We start from the raw sequence: 21412 nt of genomic DNA on the forward strand, positions 1-21412 counted from the left end.
TTTTGCCTAAATGCTTTGCTGGATTGGAGCCAATGGTGAATTGGGGCCAAAGTGCTCAGCACCTTACAGGATCAAGCCCTGGGTGGATAGATTTCAAAGCTAAGAGATACCAATTATGTTGACATTTAAAAGTGAAAAAGGGAATAGATCAGGTTTGTTTTACAAATGGAGGATTATTGTAATTGTTGGCAAGTCATCCCATTTAAAAAAATATTTGACCCAGAGGAATGCAGTGTCAAAGCCAAAGTCTTATGATCCCGGAATGTATTGAACGTATTTTGAAAAGCCAATTATATATTTATAATCAAATTGAAACTATACATTGATACATGCAATATAATTGCTAACAATAGTTTTGAATGAACAGTTTTAGACTCTAAAAGTATAACCTTGTAGTTCTTAGTTAAATTATATATTCATGCAAAAATGTATGCACTTCCTGTAAAATACCTTTAAAATGCCCTATTTTTGAAATCCTAAAATATTCATTATATTTACAATACAATCTGCTTTTATATAGTGCCTCACACATATATTTAATGATTGCTATAGGGTACAGAATTTTATACCACAGAATTAGAAAATATTTACAATAGATTTGCCTACTTCCCTTATTTTTAATTTTTCCTCCAAATCCTGCCCACTATACACTCAATACTATTTGTTTTTAAGAGCTCAAAAAGAGGCTCTAACATTTTAACGCCCTGTTCTCAATTTGGCAACAATCATAGCTGCCAGCTGTTGTGCGTCTGTCATATGGGGATTTTTCTCCATTACCGAGAGGACAATACCAGCAGGGAAAATATTGCAGAGATTCTTGTATGTCTGATACTGATGTTCTGGAATAATATGCTGTTCCCGTGGCTCTCCACATACCCCAATCCAGGGATTCCTCCACAGTTGCTCCATCTTTTCAGGCATGCTTCTTACCATTACAGGTTCATAACATGGTTGCATAAGGTTGTTGCTCAGTGGATAGGAGTGGTAAGCGTAAGTATCAGCAGCACATGGTAATGGATCCCAACTAGCATGCTGTTCTCGACAGAGGGGTGGCCTTCTCTGCCGCATAGGGTTACTTTCATAAAGCCGTGAGTCAGAAATACTGTCCATTCTTGTCATCACCAAGGCACGACTTGGCTGTGCAGTGGCTGATGGATGAACATTCTGAGGCACTGGGTAGTCTCCTGGACAACTGGACCGTGCTCCAACAACTGGATGCTGGACATGCAGTGCTAAATGGGAAACCGACTGTTTGCGAGGGAGTTGTTTAGGCTCTTCAGTTCCATAACTCTGAACTCTAGTTAAGGCTTCATGGTAACCATGGGAAAAAGGCTGAAGACGATTTTGGGATGAAAGTCTGTGGACCTTCACATTGTCTTCTGCTCTGGTATCTGCTACACCCAGATACAAATCATTGTAAGAGGAATAAGAATCATTACTTGTATGGCTTAAGCGATTGTCAGGACAGGGGCTTGAATTTCTAGAGTACATCCCTTGGTCTGCATCAGCTCCATAATACTCTGTGTTACGCATACTGCTTATGCTCAAATTGGAGAAATCACTGAGCATGGAATAGTAGCCATGGTCTCCTAAAGATTCGTATTTGGGATACTGGTCTGTATAGCTAACAGAAGTGCCATGGCTATTGGTGACCAGTATGGGAGGATACTGCACACTGGCCATGTGTTCTAGTGAGGATTTTTGATGAGTAAATTGCGATGAACCTGGTACAGGGCTGCTTGCAGAACGAGTATTTAATGCACCAACAGCATGGCTTTTTGAAGGAGGGATTGTTGGTACACTTAATGCAGAAACAAGAGAAGGGACAGAGTTGGCTTCTGACTTCCGAGCTACTGATAGCCTTTCCTCAGGTTCCACAGCAACTGATCTAATGCTTGGGTCTGACTGGCGTTTGGGGGCAATGCGTTTCACTTCAGAATTGATTTCACCTTTGGAAATGGAAGATCCTGTGCCACATTTGGCCAAAGCTCCCTCACTCATAGTTTTCACAGCAGACAATTTGGCACTTATTCGAAGCTCATCTGCTACTGACCTCTGAGGCTGATTTGCGCGTTCTGGATGGTAATATTTACATTTGTGTCCATAAGTGCATTTTTTGCCTGCAAAAGAAGTCTCCAAATTAAACATGTCAAAAAACAGACAATCACACAGAAAGCTATATTACAGTAAGCTAAACAATCTATAACCCACTAACCCCTTCTTTTTGTCTCATGCCTGTACAGATGTTAATGGGCCACTCTACCTTGAGTAGTCCCTTACAATATGTGCTAACTACTTATGCTAAACAATCTGTTGCACCTTGCATTTTGCTATGAGGCTGGGAGAACCTTCCCAGACCTGAAGAAGAGCTCCGTGCATCTCAAAAGCTTTTTTTCTGTCTTCAACAGAAGTTACTCCAATAAAAGATATTGCCTCACCCCAACATGTCTCTATAATGAGCTAAACAAAAAGATTCAGTGTTCCCTACTGTATTACTTTAACTACTTTCTGAGTTGTAGTGTGAAAGTAGATGCTTATGAAAATAAAGAAGTGAGAAGAGCACAGGCACCGACTTTCATTTTTCTGGGGGTACTCCACCCTGCTCTGCTGAGGCCCCTTCCCCCAAGACCCCACCCTCACTCCACCTCTTCCCACCTCCACTCTGCTTCCTCCCCCCCACCACCTCCTGCCCACCACTTTACAGCTGATCGGCAGCAGGCACTAGGGGGAGGGGACCGCCAAACAGCTGATCAGGGATGGCTGGTGTGTGCTGAGCACATACTATTTTTTCCCCGTGGGTGCTCCAGTACCGGAGCACCATGGAGTCAGCACCTATGATAGAGTAATCTGGAGTTTTGTACATACAAGGGCAGCTACTGAGCATGTCTCCTGCTCACAGCTCAGCTGTGAACTGTGGTGTTCTCCCTCGTATTATAATTGTTGAGCACTGATAATCTGCTTGTTGCTGTACAAGACAAAAGAATATCTCTATCCCAGAACTTATACAGTACAGGACTTCTCCTTTGAGTAAAACCTATACAAAATAGTATGATAGCTTTTTAATGTGGATAAATGTCCACTATGAATTTGGACCCAGGGCTTCACAGTTGAAAACCTAAGTGTCTTAAACTTTTGAACTATTTGCCTATCCCAAATGCTCTGCTATATATGTTTCTTTAACAACAACAAACAAAAGAAGTGTAGATAGAAGTTAATGTCCAATCTGGATGCTAGCAAGTAAAACCAGTTTCTGGTTTTAAAAACTTAAGGGAAGTCTAATTACATGATACTAACTTTTTATTAAGTCTCCCCTTGTACACAGAACTCAATCTGACTGTTGTGAACCTACCGTAAGGGCATGGTTGTTTTTTATGTTCAGGAATAACAGGCCTTTTTCTTAGGAAATTTTCAAGGCTTGGACCATGACGTCCTAAAGGATCATCAGGAGGCATAAATCTGGGGGGGGCGGGGGGTGGGGAGAGGAACAACAACAAAAAAACCCAATGAAATATGAACTTCACTTTCCACTGTGAACTTTAACTGTAAATTCCACAATATGAAGAAAGAACATACTTGTCATTCACAAAAGAATACATTAGCAGGCGTTCCTCTATGAATTTCTTCCACTCTGGCTTTTCATTCTGAAGATCCCGATAATTGTCATTTGATACAATGATGCCATCTGAGTCAAAAGCCAGTTTTACTATGAACCGGTCATCATAGCAGACCACCCTTCTTCCCTGAACTCGCCGAGATGGGGTGAAGACAAGAATTTTTTCTTTCTCCAATTTACGTAAAATTTCTTGATCTGCAAGATAAGTTTAGATGGTTTAAATAACTGCATTAAGAAACAAGCCACTCCAAGTTTTTACTAAAAACGTTTTTTTGGTTGGTTTCAGAGTAACAGCCGTGTTAGTCTGTCTTTGCAAAAAGAAAAGGAGTACTTGTGGCACCCTAGAGACTAACCAATTTATTTGAGCATGAGCTTTCGTGAGCTACAGCTCACTTCATCGGAGCTGTAGCTCACGAAAGCTCATGCTCAAATAAATTGGTTTTTTGGTTGTTGTTTTTTAACTTTATATTGGAAAGGGAGTTCAATAGTTCCTGACTAATAATAATACTTTGCACTCAATATGCTCATGCTATGATCATGGGGGGAAATGTAAGCACCTACACTTATATGGCATTTTTCCTCCAGGGATTTCAAAGCACTTTACAAATATTCGGGCTTCTCACCCGCTCCCATTCCACCAGCAGTGTACAATCAACCTGCTACTCCTAGCTCAAAAAACATATGCAAATACTGTGGGCCAAAGTCTATGCTTGCTCTACATCACCATCCAAGGATTCCACCTCTGTCAGAGGAATCCTGGGCTACTTGGCCACTATAAAGCAGGTGGAGTCAGGCCAAGAAGTTATCCTTATATTCCTAAAATCCTTCTCATTGGGAGGAAATAATAATTCTCTCCACAGTACAGAAATGTATTTTATCAGTATTAGAAAAACCTGTATTATTCCTACTTGCAGATACTTATAATGGACTTTAACTCCGTTTCAATTTGAGTGCTGAGCCTTCAGGTCGTCATCCTCCACCCAAAAGTTGACTATTTCAGTAGTAAGAAAAGGAGTACTTGTGGCACCTTAGAGACTAACCAATTTATTTGAGCATAAGCTTTTGTGAGCTACAGCTCACTTCATTGGATGTAGTATGTATTATGTAGGATGTAGTATGTAGGATGTATTCAGTAGTGACATACATGTAAGTTTGTGAAGCTGCTGTGAGTATCTTTTGGGATGAAAGACAAAATATCATTTTACTGAATTAACGTTGCCTCAAATTATTTGCTCCATGCTTAAGATAACCCTTTTAAACAAAGAAACAATTTTTTTTGCTACAGTCTTGTAATAATACAATTATTTTACCACAGGATGAAAATAAATCTTTTTGAAATGCTACCTGTAATTGGTGCATCAGGTCGAGACTGCTCTTTTCTCCACGCAGGTACAAATACAGTGATATCTTTGTGTCCTTTCTCCAGAAACCACTCAACAGCTAGCTGAATCCCCCGACAGGAAAATTCTTCTTTATTCCCATGGCTTAAAAATATGGCAAAGTATTCATTTAAACTAGGATCAGAAAGAGTTTTAGCAAATGACAACAAAGAACTAGCTAATGATGCTTACTGCCATGGTATAGGCATTTTATAATACGTATACACAAAAAGAACAAATAGGAGATTTTACCAATAGCAAAAGAGTTTGATAAAAATTAATCTTTTTGGAAATGATTTTTTTTTAAAAAAGGGAAGGAAACGTCAAGTATTTCTCAAAGATTATAGTTTACTCTGTTAGTGAATTAAGTCGTATTTCAATAGCATAGAATTCAGATGAAGCATCTTTAAATCACTCTACAAACTTGACAGGTTTCAGAGTAGCAACCGTGTTAGTCTGTATCCACAAAAAGAAAAGGAGTACCTGTGGCACCTTAGAGACTAGCAAATTTATTTGAACATAAGCTTTCGTCATCCGATGAAGTGAGTTGTAGCTCACAAATGCTTATGCTCAAATAAATTTGTTAGTCTCTAAGGTGCCATAAGTACTCCTTTTCTTTCTACAAACTTGATTCACTTTTGAAAATGGAAACATTTTAGTTTTAGAGAAATATGGATTTCTGAAGGGTTTGCTGAAAATCATTTAAGGCCCTGATCGTGCAACTCACTATGTTCATGGATGTACCGCTACATTACAGCAATAGGCAGTGAATTGCAGGAACAGGTCCTAAATCTTCAAGTGATGTTATAGGCCTTTCATGCCCAATTCAGGAGAGCACCCTAGTCAGCACTGCAACTAAAATCCTATGGAAGTCAGTGAGAATTAACTTTAAATTATGCTTTGTGCTATCCTGAATCAGGGCCTTAGTATCTTCTTTGATCAGTAGATTAATTTCTCACCAGTAACCTAATTTTACAGTGTGCATATATATAGGAATATTGGAAATGTATCTGGATTTCATATGTAACAATTCTGATTATTTTATTCTGATTATTTACATCTTAACTGCACACTTTTTAAATGTGTTTTATGGAGAAGAGAGGCCAGATGGGGTAGAAAAATAATTGAGAACTGTACAAATCTACTACAGCTCACTCACTGGTATTTTGGTTGTATGTGAGAACCCAGACCAGATCCTGCATTTTGGAAAAGTAATTTATTTCAATGTACTGTCTGTTTTATATCTGCATTTAAAAAGGTATTTTGAGGTATTTCAGTTAGGGGGTATGATGATTCACTTTTGTTTACCCACTGTGTATGTGCAGTTCACAGATGTACAGCTCCAGATTTCTTATAAGCTACTTGGTTAGAGTGAAAAAGTGATATATGCTTATAAAAAAGATGATAAATAGTGCCTGGACACCCACACAACTACTACACCCACTCAGTAGACGAGCATACACTGTAAAAGTCTGCAAGTGCTTTACTTGCTACTGACTGCTTAAAATCACTCTTTAGTGCTAAACTACTGTACAAGGGTACTACAAAATTCTGAGCAAAATTAAAAATAGCACTTGAATATATTTGATAAAATAACTTGGATGGTGATTCACCAATTGCCATATACTTACAAACATCAGGCTTTCTACAAATCAGAGCTGTAAGCCAAAACATTCCTCATTTAGGGTTTTCCCATTAAGCCTGCACCTTTCAAACTGACAGCCCAGTGATTGTTTAGGGCACATACAGGTAGCCGCAAACTCCAAAAAATAAACAATCCATTGAAATTAATGCAGTTTTTAGAAATTTAGGTGGGTTATTAAGACGCAGTCAAGCAATCATGAACTGCTACTAATTTTGCAAGTTCCTGATATTCTGGCAACTGAATTTTAGGAATACTGCTTTGATTCTCTAATTAGCCAATACTGACCACGAACGTTACATAGCTGGGCGCGGCAGTGCACGTTTACATTAGAAAATTAGTATTCCATTATAGAGCTGCACAGTTGCGAAGATAAAACTTGCTATTGATGGCACAGCTTTTATTTTCCACATTCCAATTATGATTTCATGGTGTATTGATTTACAAAACACTTGTGGTGTATTGTTCAACAAAAATATTACAGAGTGGGTCAAAATTTACATTTGGGCCTTTGCCTAGTCTCTGTATACACAAACATGAATCTCACAGGAACACAGAATCTCACCCTAACCGTCAACATCATTAACTATTTTACAGCTCATCAAACCATAGGTGATGAGAGGTATCACATTATGAAAAGTCCATTTCCCAAAGTGTGGAGGAGGGAGCAAGGGAGCATTTAAGACTATTGTGGGAGGGAGAGAATGAAAGATAGATAAATTAAGATATGTACACTTTTAACACTACAATCTGGAGTTGCGGGGGAGAAATAGCAGGGGGTGCAATTGATTTCATTTTCCTGAAGGAGAAGGACAGCAGGGGTCACTTAGCTTTCAGAAGTTCTGGAAACACTGAGTTAAAGCCAGGGCAAATTGGTACTAACTAAAGAAATCTGTTAATCATGTTCTGTCTTCTGCAAACTAATAAGACAGCATGCACTGAAATACACACCTTGCCACTTCCTTAGAGCAGGAGTGCACCAACCTGGAAACATACTTCAGTCAATGTCTTGCAAACAAAATGTTCCCTGCAGATTTGTCATTTTGTGTAGTTTTAGGGTTTTTTTTTTGTCCTTATGCATAGGTGTGTTGTCAAATATCTCACAGGTTTTATACAATATACTGTAGAATTAGTATTAAGTTTTATTAAACTGTCTTTGGGGGAAGGAATAAAGGTAACTGTTTATGAGCTATCTTTATGAATCTTAACCTTTGTTAAAACTATAGTTTTAGGGAAAGACAAAGGCAGTGCCATGAAATATAAAAAGCGCATCGAGACATCCTCTTTCATGCTCAAATGTAATAGAGTAGAACCTCATAATTATGAGCAACTTGGGAATGGAGGTTGTTCATAACTCTGAACAAAATGTTATGATTGTTTTTTCAAAAGTTTACAGCTGAACCTTGACTTAATACAGCTTTGAAACTTTACTATGCAGAAGAAAAATGCTGCCTTTAACAATCTTAATTTAAATGAAACAAGCACAGAAACCGTTTCCTGACCTTGTCAAATTTTTTTTTAAAAAACTTCTCCCCTTATTTTTAAGTAGTTTATGTTTAACACAGTACTGTATTGTATTAGGGTTTTTTTGTTTTGGTTTTTTTGGTCTCTGCTGCTGCCTGATTGTGTACTTCCAGTTCCAAATGAGGTGTGTGGCTGACCAGTCTGTTCGTAACTCTGGTATTCATAACTCTGAGGTTCTACTGTATAGAGAAACAGATGTTTGCATGTGGTCTGTTTCACTAATACCAATATCATAATTAAAATGGTAGCTGATCAACATAGTCCAAAAACACACAATATGAAGGCTTGTGAAAAAATATCAAGTGAAATACGAGAACAAATGCACATACCTCTCTTTGATAAAAAGCCACTGGAGGAGAGTGTCAAAAGCAAAGTCAGTGACTGAAAATCATGTGGTCCTATTTCTGGGCAAGTTCTCTGTATTTGACTGGATCTCTTTGATAGTTTGGGGAAAATACCAGACCAAAGCTAAACCTTTGAACGTTAATCCCATGTGTTCACCTCAAAATGAAAATCTACTCTTAAAGAGCTTGCTGCATAGGGACCAGCAAAGGGAGTCTAAGCACCAAGTTCAGCTCTGTTTATTAAAGTATTTAAACTGGGGAGATGCTGCTGTTTTTACCAGGACAGAATATGGCCCTAAATATGTAACTTATTTGGCAGTTTAGCTACATTGTCCAAGAAACAAACATGAAAAATATTTACTATTTTACTTCTTACCATATGTTGATTAAAGGGATACCATCAATTTGAAAATAATATTTCTATCTGAACTGATCTATACCAGTAGTTCTCAAACTTATTTGATCAGGCCCCCCTTCTTTATGTCTGTAGTCATTTATACCCCCTCTCCTCCAAAAAGCTACATATACAACTGCCCAGCTCTGAAGGCAGAACAGAGAGCAGGGGCTGCTGGACAGGCACACAGCTCTGAAGGCAGCACTGCACCAGCTGCAGCATAGAAGTAAGGATGACAATGGATAGCTCAGTGGTTTGAGCATTGGCCTGCTAAACCCAGGGTTGTGAGTTCAATCCTTGAGGGGGCCATTTAGGGATGGGGGCAAAAATTGGGGATTTGCCCTGCTTTGAGCAGGGGGTTGGACTAGATGACCTCCTGAGGTTCCTTCCAACCCTGATATTCTATGATTCTATGTTAAAAGTGACATTGACAAATATCAATTGTCACAGCAGACTTAATGCCCTATTCCTACCCTTAGTTTTGTGCTGCTGCTGTCACCAGGGGGCTGACAACCAGAGGGGGGGCCCCCCCTTCCTGTGAGGGATTGAGGGGGTGGGGAGGGGAAAGTGGGTGACTCATGGGAGAGACACAAAGGGGAGCATCAGCTAAAGGGGGGCACGTGAGCTCCCAATGTGACTTCTCTGTGCCCCCAGCCCGGGCCCCCACGCTCTTCCCGTCCACTCCCCATACCACATTACTTGGGGGGCCTCTGTCCTCCCACTGTGCTGGATACCGATTTCAGGCGAAAGGAGGGCAGCCCCACGCCAGTAGCTCCTCTGGCATGGCTGTACTGTTCCCCAGCCCTTCCACGCAAGATCCTTCCCAATGGTAAGCACTATATATTGAAAAATCACCCTTAGCTGAGACTACCCGTCTTGGCTATCAAGCTTCTTTTAAAACAACTCTTCCACCCACTCAGATGTCCAAGCTGCCATTAGATATTTTAGAACAAGACTGATAAAGTCTTTCAAAAACTTAAAAACAAAACCTTTGCTGCAGTATAACTAAACTCTTATTTATTGGCTAATAGATTTATGGGAGCAGAGGACTGCAAAAAAGAATGATATGGAAGGAGTTGATTTATGGGGTAGGGATTGCAAAAAGAGGAGCATCAGCATATTTTGAACAGTGGATGAAAGAAACCAGATGTTAAACAGGACCATATAGTCAACGTAACATGATTTTGTCATTCAAATTGAATATTTGTAGATAAACATAATGGTGTATTATTTAAAAAATGCTAACACTGAGGCCTACCTCATAGCCACGTTACTTCCGTCAATGACAATTGGTCTTAAGTTGTCAGTGTTATCCACTACTTCATCTTCAAGTGACAGTTCAGGGCTGGCCATTTCCTTTGGGCAAGGACCCCTGAGCACCAGAGAACCACTACCGCTGCTGACACTGCCTTGTCCCTCTGATTCACCCTTGTTGCCAAGTCTCACGAGTTCTGCCAAAATATCATTGATTAGAGCATCTGCTCCCAACTTGTTCAGCACTGCCTGGATCTGATCTCCAGCATACCCAAGCTTTAAAGCAAAATCCATTTTAGCCTGATATTCCTTGTCCAAGTTTATTGTACACTCTTCCAGTTTCAAGTCCTGAAGGATACTGCTCTGTGAGAAACTTGGACGATCCAGGCAAGGAGAGCGACAGAGTTGCCTATGTGGTTTAGTAGAAATGTCTTTTTCCCTCCACTGAATATTGCTACAGCTGTTCTTGAAGCATGGTTGTTCAGGCTCACTTTCTGAGCTTGTCCATTCCTCAGATTCAGCACTGCAGTCCCCAGAATCCTGTTCCACATTCCTCTCTTCTTTGGAATGCCTCTTCTCCATTTTCAACTTCTCCACCATAGACCAGGCCGTCATCACGTTCAGCTTCCAGCCAGAGATCTCAAACTTCTCTTTCACTTCCAAAGCTGCCTGGGATTCATACTAAATTGCATCTTGTAGGCTAATTGAAAGTGCACACAAGGCTGGAGTTCATCTGTCTTGCTTGATATGTGATAGTGTATACAAAGCCAATATGTAATCCTAAATAAACAAAACCACACAAACACGCACTATCAGCTTTTGTCAAATTCTTCAAAAAGGTTTGACTACCATACTTTTGTTTAAAAAGCAACAGAGGTCCCCAACCATTCAGATTCCCATTTAATTGTGTGTTATATATATATATATATAAACTTAATGGCAACACTTCCAGCACAATAAATTCACAGTTGAAGTAAAAAAAAAACTTCACAGGAGCTTTTGGGAATGAGGAACATGGTATGTCAACAGTACTGAGCATACAGAAGCACAGAAATTGACTATCCATAATTTTTACTAATAAGCTCTTTACATGCCTGCACCATGGCTAGCTCAGATATAACTAGGCAGGGTTCTGGAGAACATAAATTGTAACTTAGGGTTTGTCTACACAGTGCGGTAATGTGCTATTATGGGGGTGTGACTTCCAAAGTGCACTAATGTATTGAACACTATTAGTTCCCTGGTTCACTTTAACACAGTACTGTTTTACAAACAGCACTCCATTAAAGCACATTAGGGAAGGGAAACTACTTACCATATACAGTAACTGGAGTTCTTCAAGCAGTGTTGTGCATATGTGCATTCCATTGATGATGTGCATGCGCCTCGTAGTAGCGATGGAACTCTTTTTTGGCCAGCAGTACTTGTAGGGCATACATGTGCTCTTCAATTCTCATGCTTCTCCACCACCATCTGGTTCCTTCTCAATGCAGAATCCCTTACAAGAGGGCTCTGAGGTACAGGGGATGAAAGGGCAGGTTGTGGAATGTACATATAGACAATAGATCTCAAACTCCAGTTACTGTACATGGGTAACTTTCCTTTCTCCTTTGAGTGATTGTCTATATGCCTATTCCACTGATGGTGACTCCCAAGCAGTTATATTTAGGAGGTGGAAGCTTGAAGTAGTTAACTAAATAACTATTAAAATGTAGTGTTGGATTTAGAGGCTTCTATTTGGGTATAATATCAAGTGAGCATGTGGATTCACACACAAGCAGCAGCTTTACAAATGTCAGATATTAAGTTTCTCAGTGATGCTGGTGACACAATCTGCATTGTTGGTGGAGGGGCCCTGATCGTAGCTGATGTCTTTACCTTGGCCACCTCATCACATTTTAATACAATCAGAAATCCCATTAGACTGTCTCTGGACTGAAACTGCAGAGCCCTTCATCCTTGCCTCAGTGAAGACAAACAAGTCTAGCAATGTTCTACACAGTTTCATTCTATTCAGGTAGCAGGCTCTCCTCACATCTAATGTATGCAAGATTGCCTCAGATTTGGATGCATGAGATTTTTGAAAGAATCCTGGTAGGTATATTGGTTGATTGAGATGGAAACCTGTGACTACTTTAGGAAGGAATTTAGGATATGTCTTCATTAATACCTTATCTGGGTAGAATACTGTATATGGAGGGTCAGTCATAAACACTTGAATCTTTCCTACTCTTCTGGCCAAAGTTATCACTATCAAAAATTTCATTTTCACTCACAGGTGTAATAGAAAAGAGGCAACCAAGGGCTTGAAGATGAGTCACATGAGTGCTGTGAGCACTAGACTTTAAGTCTAGAGTTGGTGCTTTGATAGGTGGGAATGCTTTACTTAGGACTCTCAAGAATCTTACCACGGTCATATGATCCTCAATCAGTAGGTGGCAAACTGAGATCACCACTATATGAGCCATGATTAAGCTAAGAGACAGATTCTTCATCTTGAGTTTGAGTAAATCATGAGTCTGCAGGATTGAAGGGTAATGTGGAATCAATTATTTCCACTGGCACCAATGAGAGAATCTTGTCCATTTTGACGGGTAAGTTTGTCTTATCCTTTCTACTGCGTATCATAACTTCCATAACTGAAGAAGAGCAGGCCTGCTCTACTAATGACATCCATCCAGCCTGCATGCAGTGAGGTGCAGGGATGCTAGGTTAAGGTGTAGAATCTGTTCCTGGTTCTTACACAGTAGGTCTGGAAGCAGAGGTAAGGTCCTGGACTAAGATACTGAGAGACTCAATAGTTTTGTGAACCAGAACTGGATGGACCATGCTGGAGCTCTAAGGATTGGGTCCCGATGGCTGAAAAGACTCCTATCTTTACCATATGAGGCACATACACACCATCAATGGAATGGCATATGCACAATATGTTAGTGTACTTTAGAAATCACACCCCCCATTGTGCGTATTACCCTACCACATAGACCCCTTCAGTCCCTTTCTGCAAGGCTTTGCCATCATATAAAACTGTTATATTTATGGCATACACAAAGAATTAGAACATAAGAACGGTCATACTGGGTCAGATCAAAGGTCCATCTAGCCCAGTATCCTGTCTTCTGACAGTGGCCCAGAGGGAATGAACAGAACAAGATAATTTTCAAGTGATCCAAATCCAGAAACAAACAATATTCTTCCTGAAAGGTTGAAATGTAACACCACTTTATTTCTCAGAACACACAACAACCAAACACAGAGAGAGGCACAGCAGGCTGCAACCCACTTTGCTCAACACTGGCTCTTTTGCAGACTGAGTACTGAAGACCCAGATCACATGCTTCCCTACATGCTTCAATATACCACAGTAACCAATCAAGCTGACAAGCCGGAACCTATTAAAAATCACTATATGGTAGGCTAGCAGATAGGCAGGGGTCACTACAGAGATGCAGAAGGGCCCTGTGAGAGAACTGTCTTGGGCTTGTTGTTTTGTGCTCGTAACTCATTAAAAATTCCTGAAATGAGAAAGTACATGGCAGTACTTTGACAGAGGGCCTGGGGACCGTACCCACAGTTAGTGTCTCTTGGCAAAAAAAAAATTGCTTAGGGAGTTTTAACAAGAAACTTGACTGTAACTAAAACAACTAGACGAGGTGGCCTGTGAAAAGTGATATCTGAACTAGGCTAAGCATTTGAAAGATGGCTATTAATAATCATAAAAGGAACTTTGTATCTTCAACAATCCATGTCCTAGAAAAAATGATGAGTCCAAATCCTAATGTATGTGTCGCTAACTGGACAAAAGTGATTTGGAAAGTGGTGGAAGTAGCTCTGGATCAGGGGGCTCAATAAGAGAATTCTCTGGCCACAAAGAGGATTGCTGCTATCTGATCAACAAGAGAAACTGACAGGCTGAACAGAGAGAGGATTGCTTTCAAGAAATCTGAGCTATTTATTTTTCTCTTTTTTCTCTGCAACTAAACTGAAAATGCCTTCTATAGCTTAGTTTATGAGATGTTAGTTTATCTAGATGTTACACAAACCATTTATTTTCTTTTAATTTCATTTTCTGTTTTTAATAAATCTTGTTTTTGTTAAGGTTCTGTTGCACAAATAATTTTATGGAGATGTCCCCAAAGAACAGAGAATCCGGTAACCACTAAGGAGAAGTGCTGAAAGGCAAAGAGCTTCCAGAACCTATTCTCTCTTCACAGTCTCAATTGAGAATCATAGACAAAGGTGTCCTCTCCCAGTGAGCTGTATTGCCATTAGACTGGGGGGGTGGGGGGGGTGGGTGGAGTGTATATAAGGGCTTGTTGTCATGTACAGCGCTACAGTAGTGCTTTAGTTAAGATGCTACTACACCAATGGGAGAGCTTCTCCTGTTAGTGTAGTTAATCCACCTCCCGAGAAGCAGTGGCTATGTCAACAAGAGAAGCTCAAGCTCACCCTTCGACATAGCGCTATCTAGACAGGGTGTCCGGTTGGTGTAATTATGTTGCTCAGGGGTGTGGATTTTTCACACCCCAAACAATGTAGTGTTTTGCAGACCTGGACTTAGAGGAAAAGCTGAAAGACCAAAGAAGAGACTAGAGCTGACTGGGTTTTTTGTCAGGAACAGTAACACCACTTGGAGGAAATTTACATCTCTTTCATGTTCCTTTCTTCTCTCCCTTTCATGTATCTTCCATCCCTTTAGAATGAGAGCAGAGATTAAAAGAAAGAAAAAATTATCAAGGGAACATATAAGAACTCAACCAACTAAGTGAATTATTTATCCAGAAGAGCATCTATCATATACATTTGCATTCAGAAACTTTTTTTTAAAGCAGATTCTTGCCCCCCAAGAGATCAAAGTGGCTCTTATGTAGCTTCTGTGGTCTAACACATCAGAAAGCAATATGAGAATTACTCCCCTGATGTACAGTGATTGACTCTAAGTCTGTTGGCTAAAAATAAGAATCAGAATCTTTCTTGAAAAAAATCATTATTGCACATAAAACATAATTAGAATCAAAATAGTGTCTGACACCGTTAACTTCCTTTTTATTTTGAAGCTAAAAAGTACCCGAACTAGCTTTTCATCCTAAAAATATGATAAAAGAATTTTTCCACAGAAAGAAATGTAACAGCCACTAAAATTAGAAAGCCAATAATGGAAGTGCTGACTAGCATTAATTATAATGATGTAAAATAAACCTATAATATTATTTAATATAATAAAAAAATCTTATTTTTAAAATGGAAAATTGGTCTTCCCCTTGTTCACTGAAACCCTGCTCTGGCACTGCAGACTCAGGCTTGCACATTCCAGTGCTTTCTTCCCTGGCTGCAGTCCCTTTGGCCAGGGCTTTCCATGGAGCGTGGTGGTTCCAGGTTGTCAAAAAGCTGCATAACAGTTGCTAATATCCGAATCCCATTAACATTAAGGACAATGGGACAGGATCAGTTCTCTGGGAAATGATGCTAATAATAGAAAGTTGTATTTAACAGGATTGAAATGGCATCCACCATATTTGGTAAACTACAGATTATCAATTTATTCTAATTTTATTAATAATTTTAAGAGTAATAAAATTAATAATCAAAATAAGAAACCACTTTACAAATGAAGCTGACAAAGATTTATCTGAACAAGGAATTCTTTTTATTTTTTAGTATGGGGCAGTTGGAGAGTGCCCATCACCATAGTATCCGAACACCACCACTACTATTAAACTGTACATTTATATAAGGCCTTTCAATCAGCGATATAAGACCACATGTCACTTCATTTACATCTATCACTATCCTCTCCACTAAACTGCAACTAGCTTTGTGGGAGAATCCAGGACAGGCTTTCCAGCAGCAGAAACGCAAAACAACTTTAGGAAAAGAAGTGCAGAATAATTTACGGGAACCATTCTGGGCCACAAAGTGTCAGACAATGTTCAGCACCTTGGGGTTTTGCTCTTTGAGAAACCCCTTGTGGGCAACCTACTTCTCAGGCTTCTAGCTCCCTGCAGTCTAACTGCTATCATGGTTGTGATTTGAGTTGGAACTCTTGAAGAGTCCATGTCCACTCTGGCTCAAAAGGTCCCTCTACAGGGGGGTCTAGAGAGCCCGGTTCAGAAGCAGGTCTCACTGACTTGGTTGTTAAGAAGACCTGAAGGGGAGCTATCCTTCTTAGCTCAGGAACTGAAGGACTTGCAAATTACACATTTACTGGGAATATGCAATTATCCCAGACAGTAGAGGCATTTTGAGTATCCATTCAAAGCTGGGAGAACTCCCTTGCATGAGGGGCAGTGTTTAAACCTAGGTGAATCAAATAATGCTACAGCAAGTAAGATCTAAAGGTTGCAACAGGCAACTGAACTACTAATTACTAAAGCTACTAAAAACTATTACTATACTCTAACTGTAGAACTATTTAGTAAGGCTGTCAAGAAGGCTGACAGTCTCTTCGACTGTTGGGCTCTGTCTCTAAGCTGTGAATCGGTGAGAGGAACTGAATAGTGGCAGGTGCACCTTGCCTTTATATGCCCTCACAGAGAAGCACGAGGACATGTGTACCCCCAATGGGTACTGATGGCTGAAAAGACTCCCATCTTTACCATACAATGTGCATGCACACCATGGAATGGGCATATGTACAAAAGATTAGTGCAACTTTTACTCCTGGGGTAATTCTGCACCAAAAAAAAATAAAAATTCTGTGCACAATATTTTAAAATTCTGCATTTTTTGTCAACATAATGAAATATAATCTAGCTAGTTTCAATTATTTTGTTAATTTATTTAAACTACTATGGATGGAGAATGGGAGTGGGGAGCATTGGAGGAAATCACCAAACCCCCTTTGTCTAATAGTAATGTAGCTAGTATTGACCCTTTACTTCTAATTATTAGTCAACAAATATATTTAGCCACACGCTCAGCGCTGCATCATAGGCAACTGAAGAGCAAGTGAGGGCTGGGATCTCAAACTCACAGTTTATACTGGCTACTGACCATCTCCAAAAGGTCAGTAGAAAAGAGTTCATGGAGCACATTTTGATAGGAAATTTTTTCAGTCCAAAAATTCAGTTCTAATCACTAAAGGACCATAAGCATTTATAAGGCCACACTGTCCTTTACAGTAAGTCTCCTTTACACCACTTTGGCCTTAAAATTTTTACACCTGTTTTATACTCCTGGGGGAATTCACTAAGAACAATGGGAACAATTCATTAAGCAGGCAGGCTGCTACTTTCTCCTCTGCCTGAGGGAACAGAGCCTGCCTCCTGCTTACCTCTTCAGAAATACCCCAAAGCCCTGCCCCTCAAGCATGCTGCAATAGCAAGCTGGACAGAGTGTCTCTCTCTCTCACACACAAACACACAACTACCCAGGGCCCCCCCCCATCCCCACTCAGGTGATGATTTATGTCTCTACCGGCTGCTCTGGGTGCCCAAACCGACCTGTCTGCACTGCCAGGGAGTGGGCACATGACCGCTCTTGCGGCTTCCCCGTCAGAAGTCACTGACGCGGAATTCCCCCAGGAGTAAACTTTAACGTTCTTAGGTTTTTAAGGAACTCTCAAGGAAAAATTAATTCCATAATTCAGAACTGCATGGCTATACACCAACACCAATAAGTGTCCTAAAAACACTGAGAAGGGAAAACATTTAGAAAAATTGTTAGGGTTAGAGAACAACCACTTAGGCCTCATGCCTTTATCTCCCTAAGGTGCAATCACACAATTCTCCAGCTCTTAGACAGGGTCCAGGTCTACAGCACCATGCTTCCCCAGCAGGCCCAACCAGTTTTTCCATTTGGGAGCTTATGACCAGTGAATTACAGTGACCCAAAACAGCCTTCTTCAAACAGTCTATGTTTTTATCTTAACAGTAGGAACAAAAGAACAAATAACAGGTGCGGAAAATGAGGCAGTTATCTGTAGTATTATTTATAGATATAATCTCTTTTGGGCTACCTGTAAAATATTCTTCTGTCTGAATAATCAAAGGGGTTAAAGGAACCAAGCAGGGAAGACAAAACAATGACACAGATAAAGAGTCTTGAAGAAACAATAGGGAAGCTGTTTACTGGGGAATAATGCCTATCTGGCTCCGTCCATGTTTAGAATAGTTTACTCTTCCCAAGTCTGAGACCAGGTCTAAACTGAAAAGTTACGTCAACTCAGCTATATTGCTCAGGGTTGTGAAAAATCCACACCCTTGAGTGATGTAATTAAGCCAGCCTAGCCCCCCACTATAGCCAGTGCTAGGCTGATAGAAGAATTATGCCTTTGATCTAGCTACTTCCTCTCGGGGAGATAGACAACTATAGTGACAGGAGAGCCCCTCCTCTTGCTGTAGTGATTGTCTACACTGAAGTGCTACAGTACCACAACTGCAGCACTGCAGCTATGCCACTATATCATTTCAAGTGTAGACTAGCCCTAAACCTATGTTCAAAGGGAACCCTAAATCTTAATATGCTGAGCTCAGGAAGGTCGGCTGCCCACTGATGCAAAGGAACACACAGAGACAACATCTGTCTTATAAGCAGGACAGTCTGCTTCTCCCAGCAAGAGATGAGGGGTTACCTTCTCTAAAGGGAACATACAAATACCTGCAAGGAAAGATTAAGGTATAGATAAGGGTAAATAAGCATGTAAGACTATTTGAGTAGTGCTGTTTCTGTGTTACTGCAAACGTAGACTGTCACAGGTTCCTGAAAGGAAAAACTTACAGGTGCTAAACCTAGTTGGGCTTGTTGTGTTAACATGGCTGGGAAATGGGGGCCACAGCCCAGAGATCCAGTCTAAAGTGGCTGGAGTACATGGTTCCACCCAAAGTAAGGTGCAGGAAGCCACGCCTGTAATATGACAAATAGGGACAAAAAGGGGCCTAAGGTATGGTGTGCCCTGTAACCATGACAATAAGAGAAAAGAATTTGTAAAAGAACAAAAAAGTCTCCACACATCTACCTTACTTCCTAGGCAGGCCTATCTTCCCTCACATTGCAAACCCCTGGGGGCCTGGGTCTCAGTCTGTTCCCCAAAAGTAACTACCCCAGAGAGAGAGAGAGAGAGAGAGAGATCCCTTTTTATCCCGTCAGTTATTTATTCTCTCTTCCTGTGCTATTTTTAGCCCAGTTAGTCCAAAACCAGTTTGGTGGGTTCCACAGGAGACCAAGTCAATCTCCTCCAGGCAAATGCTCTCCCCCATTGTCTCGTAATAACCCCCAAGTGTTTGTTGAGGGAGGTCATATCTTGGATTGTTATTTTCACATTTCTGCTTGTTTTTCCAACAGCTTGCTATTAAATTAAACCAATATATTCACAGTAAACCCCTTACAACAGACGAACATATTGTACTCAGAAATTATTACAAAGCAACTCCAAATCAGTCACACCAAGTATCAAAATATTATTCATAACCTTTAGTTTCGTTATTCCTTGGAAAATTTAAATTACAATCTTTCCTTGTAAAACACTTTCCTCCCTCCACCATGTGCACATTGGGATGTGCCCTTGTAGGGTCCACATGAACAACAGGAATCTGAGCATTGTAAAAGAGCTTTAAAGGATGTCTTGACAGAATAGTTACACATTTACAGAGTTACTTGAACTTTGCAAACTTAGAGAAGAAAAAATAAAAGGAGGCTAAATTTTGAGCCAATCAATCTAGAAATGAGGGTTTGGTTTGAATTGTTAGGATGTGACTCTTATTTATCCTTTAAGTACTATAAGTTACTGGAGAAATTTACCCTAATTAATACATATATCACACACAAATTTCCATTCCAAACAGGAGTATTTCAATGTTTTGTTAGTTAGGTTTTTAGAAACACACACTTGTTGTTTATTAACATCGTACATCCAAGGCATATCCCCCATCTTGTGTGTATGCTGTTATTTCATTATGGAAACTCCTTAGGTTCAGCAAAGTTCATTTCCTCTGGTATATTTGCAGTAAAATACTATGTCAGGTATTTAATAGCTACTTTCCAGTATACAAAATGGGTACTATTATCCAGTTTTCTACCTGGGACAGGAGTTTAACTGGGGCTTAAATATGCCATCTCAGTCTACCCAGACCTGAAGTAAAGGACATACCAAAAAATAAGAGAATAGAAAGATTAAAGAGATATGTTATTATCAATGGGCCATATCATCAGCTGATGTAAATCAGTGTAACTCCACTAACCTCAATGGAGTTATACCTATTTACACCAGCTAACAATATGGCCTGAAGTCTTCAGCAAAGAACAACATTTCTCAAGTTTAAACTTTGTATTTCTGATGTACATTATGTGGCCCAAAATAAGAAGCGGTAGAATAGTACAGGTCCAAGTTTTAAAATCTTTCCAACTCATCCCCTTCCCAAGTATTTTTTTAAAATAAGTATTTTTCTCCATCTTTACTTGATTACATAAATTGAAATGTCACTTTTTTTTTTTTTTGCTGTTTAATGGTATCATGCCTAATTTCTGGATCCCTGGAAAATAACCCTAATCCTTTCACCGGTGTGAATCTGGTCATACATGAGTAAGCAGAAATTCATAAACTTGGGAGCAGTCTTAAAAGTTTAAGGTTTTGAAGTGGAAGGGGAGCATACAAGTTAAAAATCATTAACCACCAAATAAAGACATTTTGTTTTAACAAGTATTTTAAGTAATTTGTTTAAACCAAATATCAGAGGCTTAACCTAATTAAATTCTATGAGAAACATTTATGCAATATTTTAAACCACTAGAAACTGCATCCTTTTCCTTAATCCCCATACAGGGTATGTCTATACTACAGCTGGGAGTGTGCTTCCCAATGTGGGCACAAAGACATGCACGAACTCTGCTCAAGTGAGACCACTAGAAACAGTCGGTTGGCCACAGTGGCAGCTCAGAATACCCACCCAAGTGCATACTCAGGGGGGTGGTAAAGATTGTACTCTGGCAGCTAGCTTTAACTCTCACCTCTGCCACTGTGGCCACACTGTTATTTTTAGCGCGCTAAAAATAGCTGTGCTAGTGTGCCTCTGTCTACCTGTGCTGAGAAGCACCCTCCCAGCTGCAGTGGCTTCTACTTAAAAACAATATAACAAAAAAAACGGTAATATAAAATGTAGAGCTATACTCTAAAAATATGATCCCTGAATAAAAAAGGATCCTTCCTTGCTTATTATCTCTCTCTCTCTGCTATTACTATCCTGTAAAGTGAGAGTTTCCGTCTCTCTTCACAAATTCTAGGCTTACCAAAACATAGCAGTCACTGTAAGGATGACATTTTACACA

The 21412-nt window shown here is 39.9% G+C and overlaps 1 protein-coding gene across 2 annotated transcripts in view; it reads right to left on the reverse strand.

The window, feature by feature from the left end:
• Nucleotides 1–531: 531 nt before the first annotated feature.
• The window catches only part of ZC3H12B (zinc finger CCCH-type containing 12B), a 95880-nt gene continuing 74999 nt past the window's right edge, over nucleotides 532–21412 (reverse strand). Inside the window, exons 6-11 of one of the 2 annotated variants that reach the window (XM_084640125.1) lie at nucleotides 11466–11662; nucleotides 10155–10930; nucleotides 4958–5097; nucleotides 3574–3808; nucleotides 3350–3456; nucleotides 532–2120 (exon numbers count right to left, since the gene is read on the reverse strand). In XM_084640125.1, the coding sequence (XP_084496251.1) occupies nucleotides 697–2120; nucleotides 3350–3456; nucleotides 3574–3808; nucleotides 4958–5097; nucleotides 10155–10765 (2517 nt within the window). In that variant the 5' untranslated portion in view covers nucleotides 10766–10930; nucleotides 11466–11662 and the 3' untranslated portion in view covers nucleotides 532–696. The remainder of the gene's footprint in view (nucleotides 2121–3349; nucleotides 3457–3573; nucleotides 3809–4957; nucleotides 5098–10154; nucleotides 10931–11465; nucleotides 11663–21412) is intronic. The other variant, XM_084640126.1, reaches the window with a different exon arrangement.

The sequence above is a fragment of the Lepidochelys olivacea genome, assembly GCF_965140295.1.
Source record: "Lepidochelys olivacea isolate rLepOli2 genome assembly, chromosome: 9".
Classification (NCBI taxonomy): domain Eukaryota; kingdom Metazoa; phylum Chordata; order Testudines; family Cheloniidae; genus Lepidochelys; species Lepidochelys olivacea.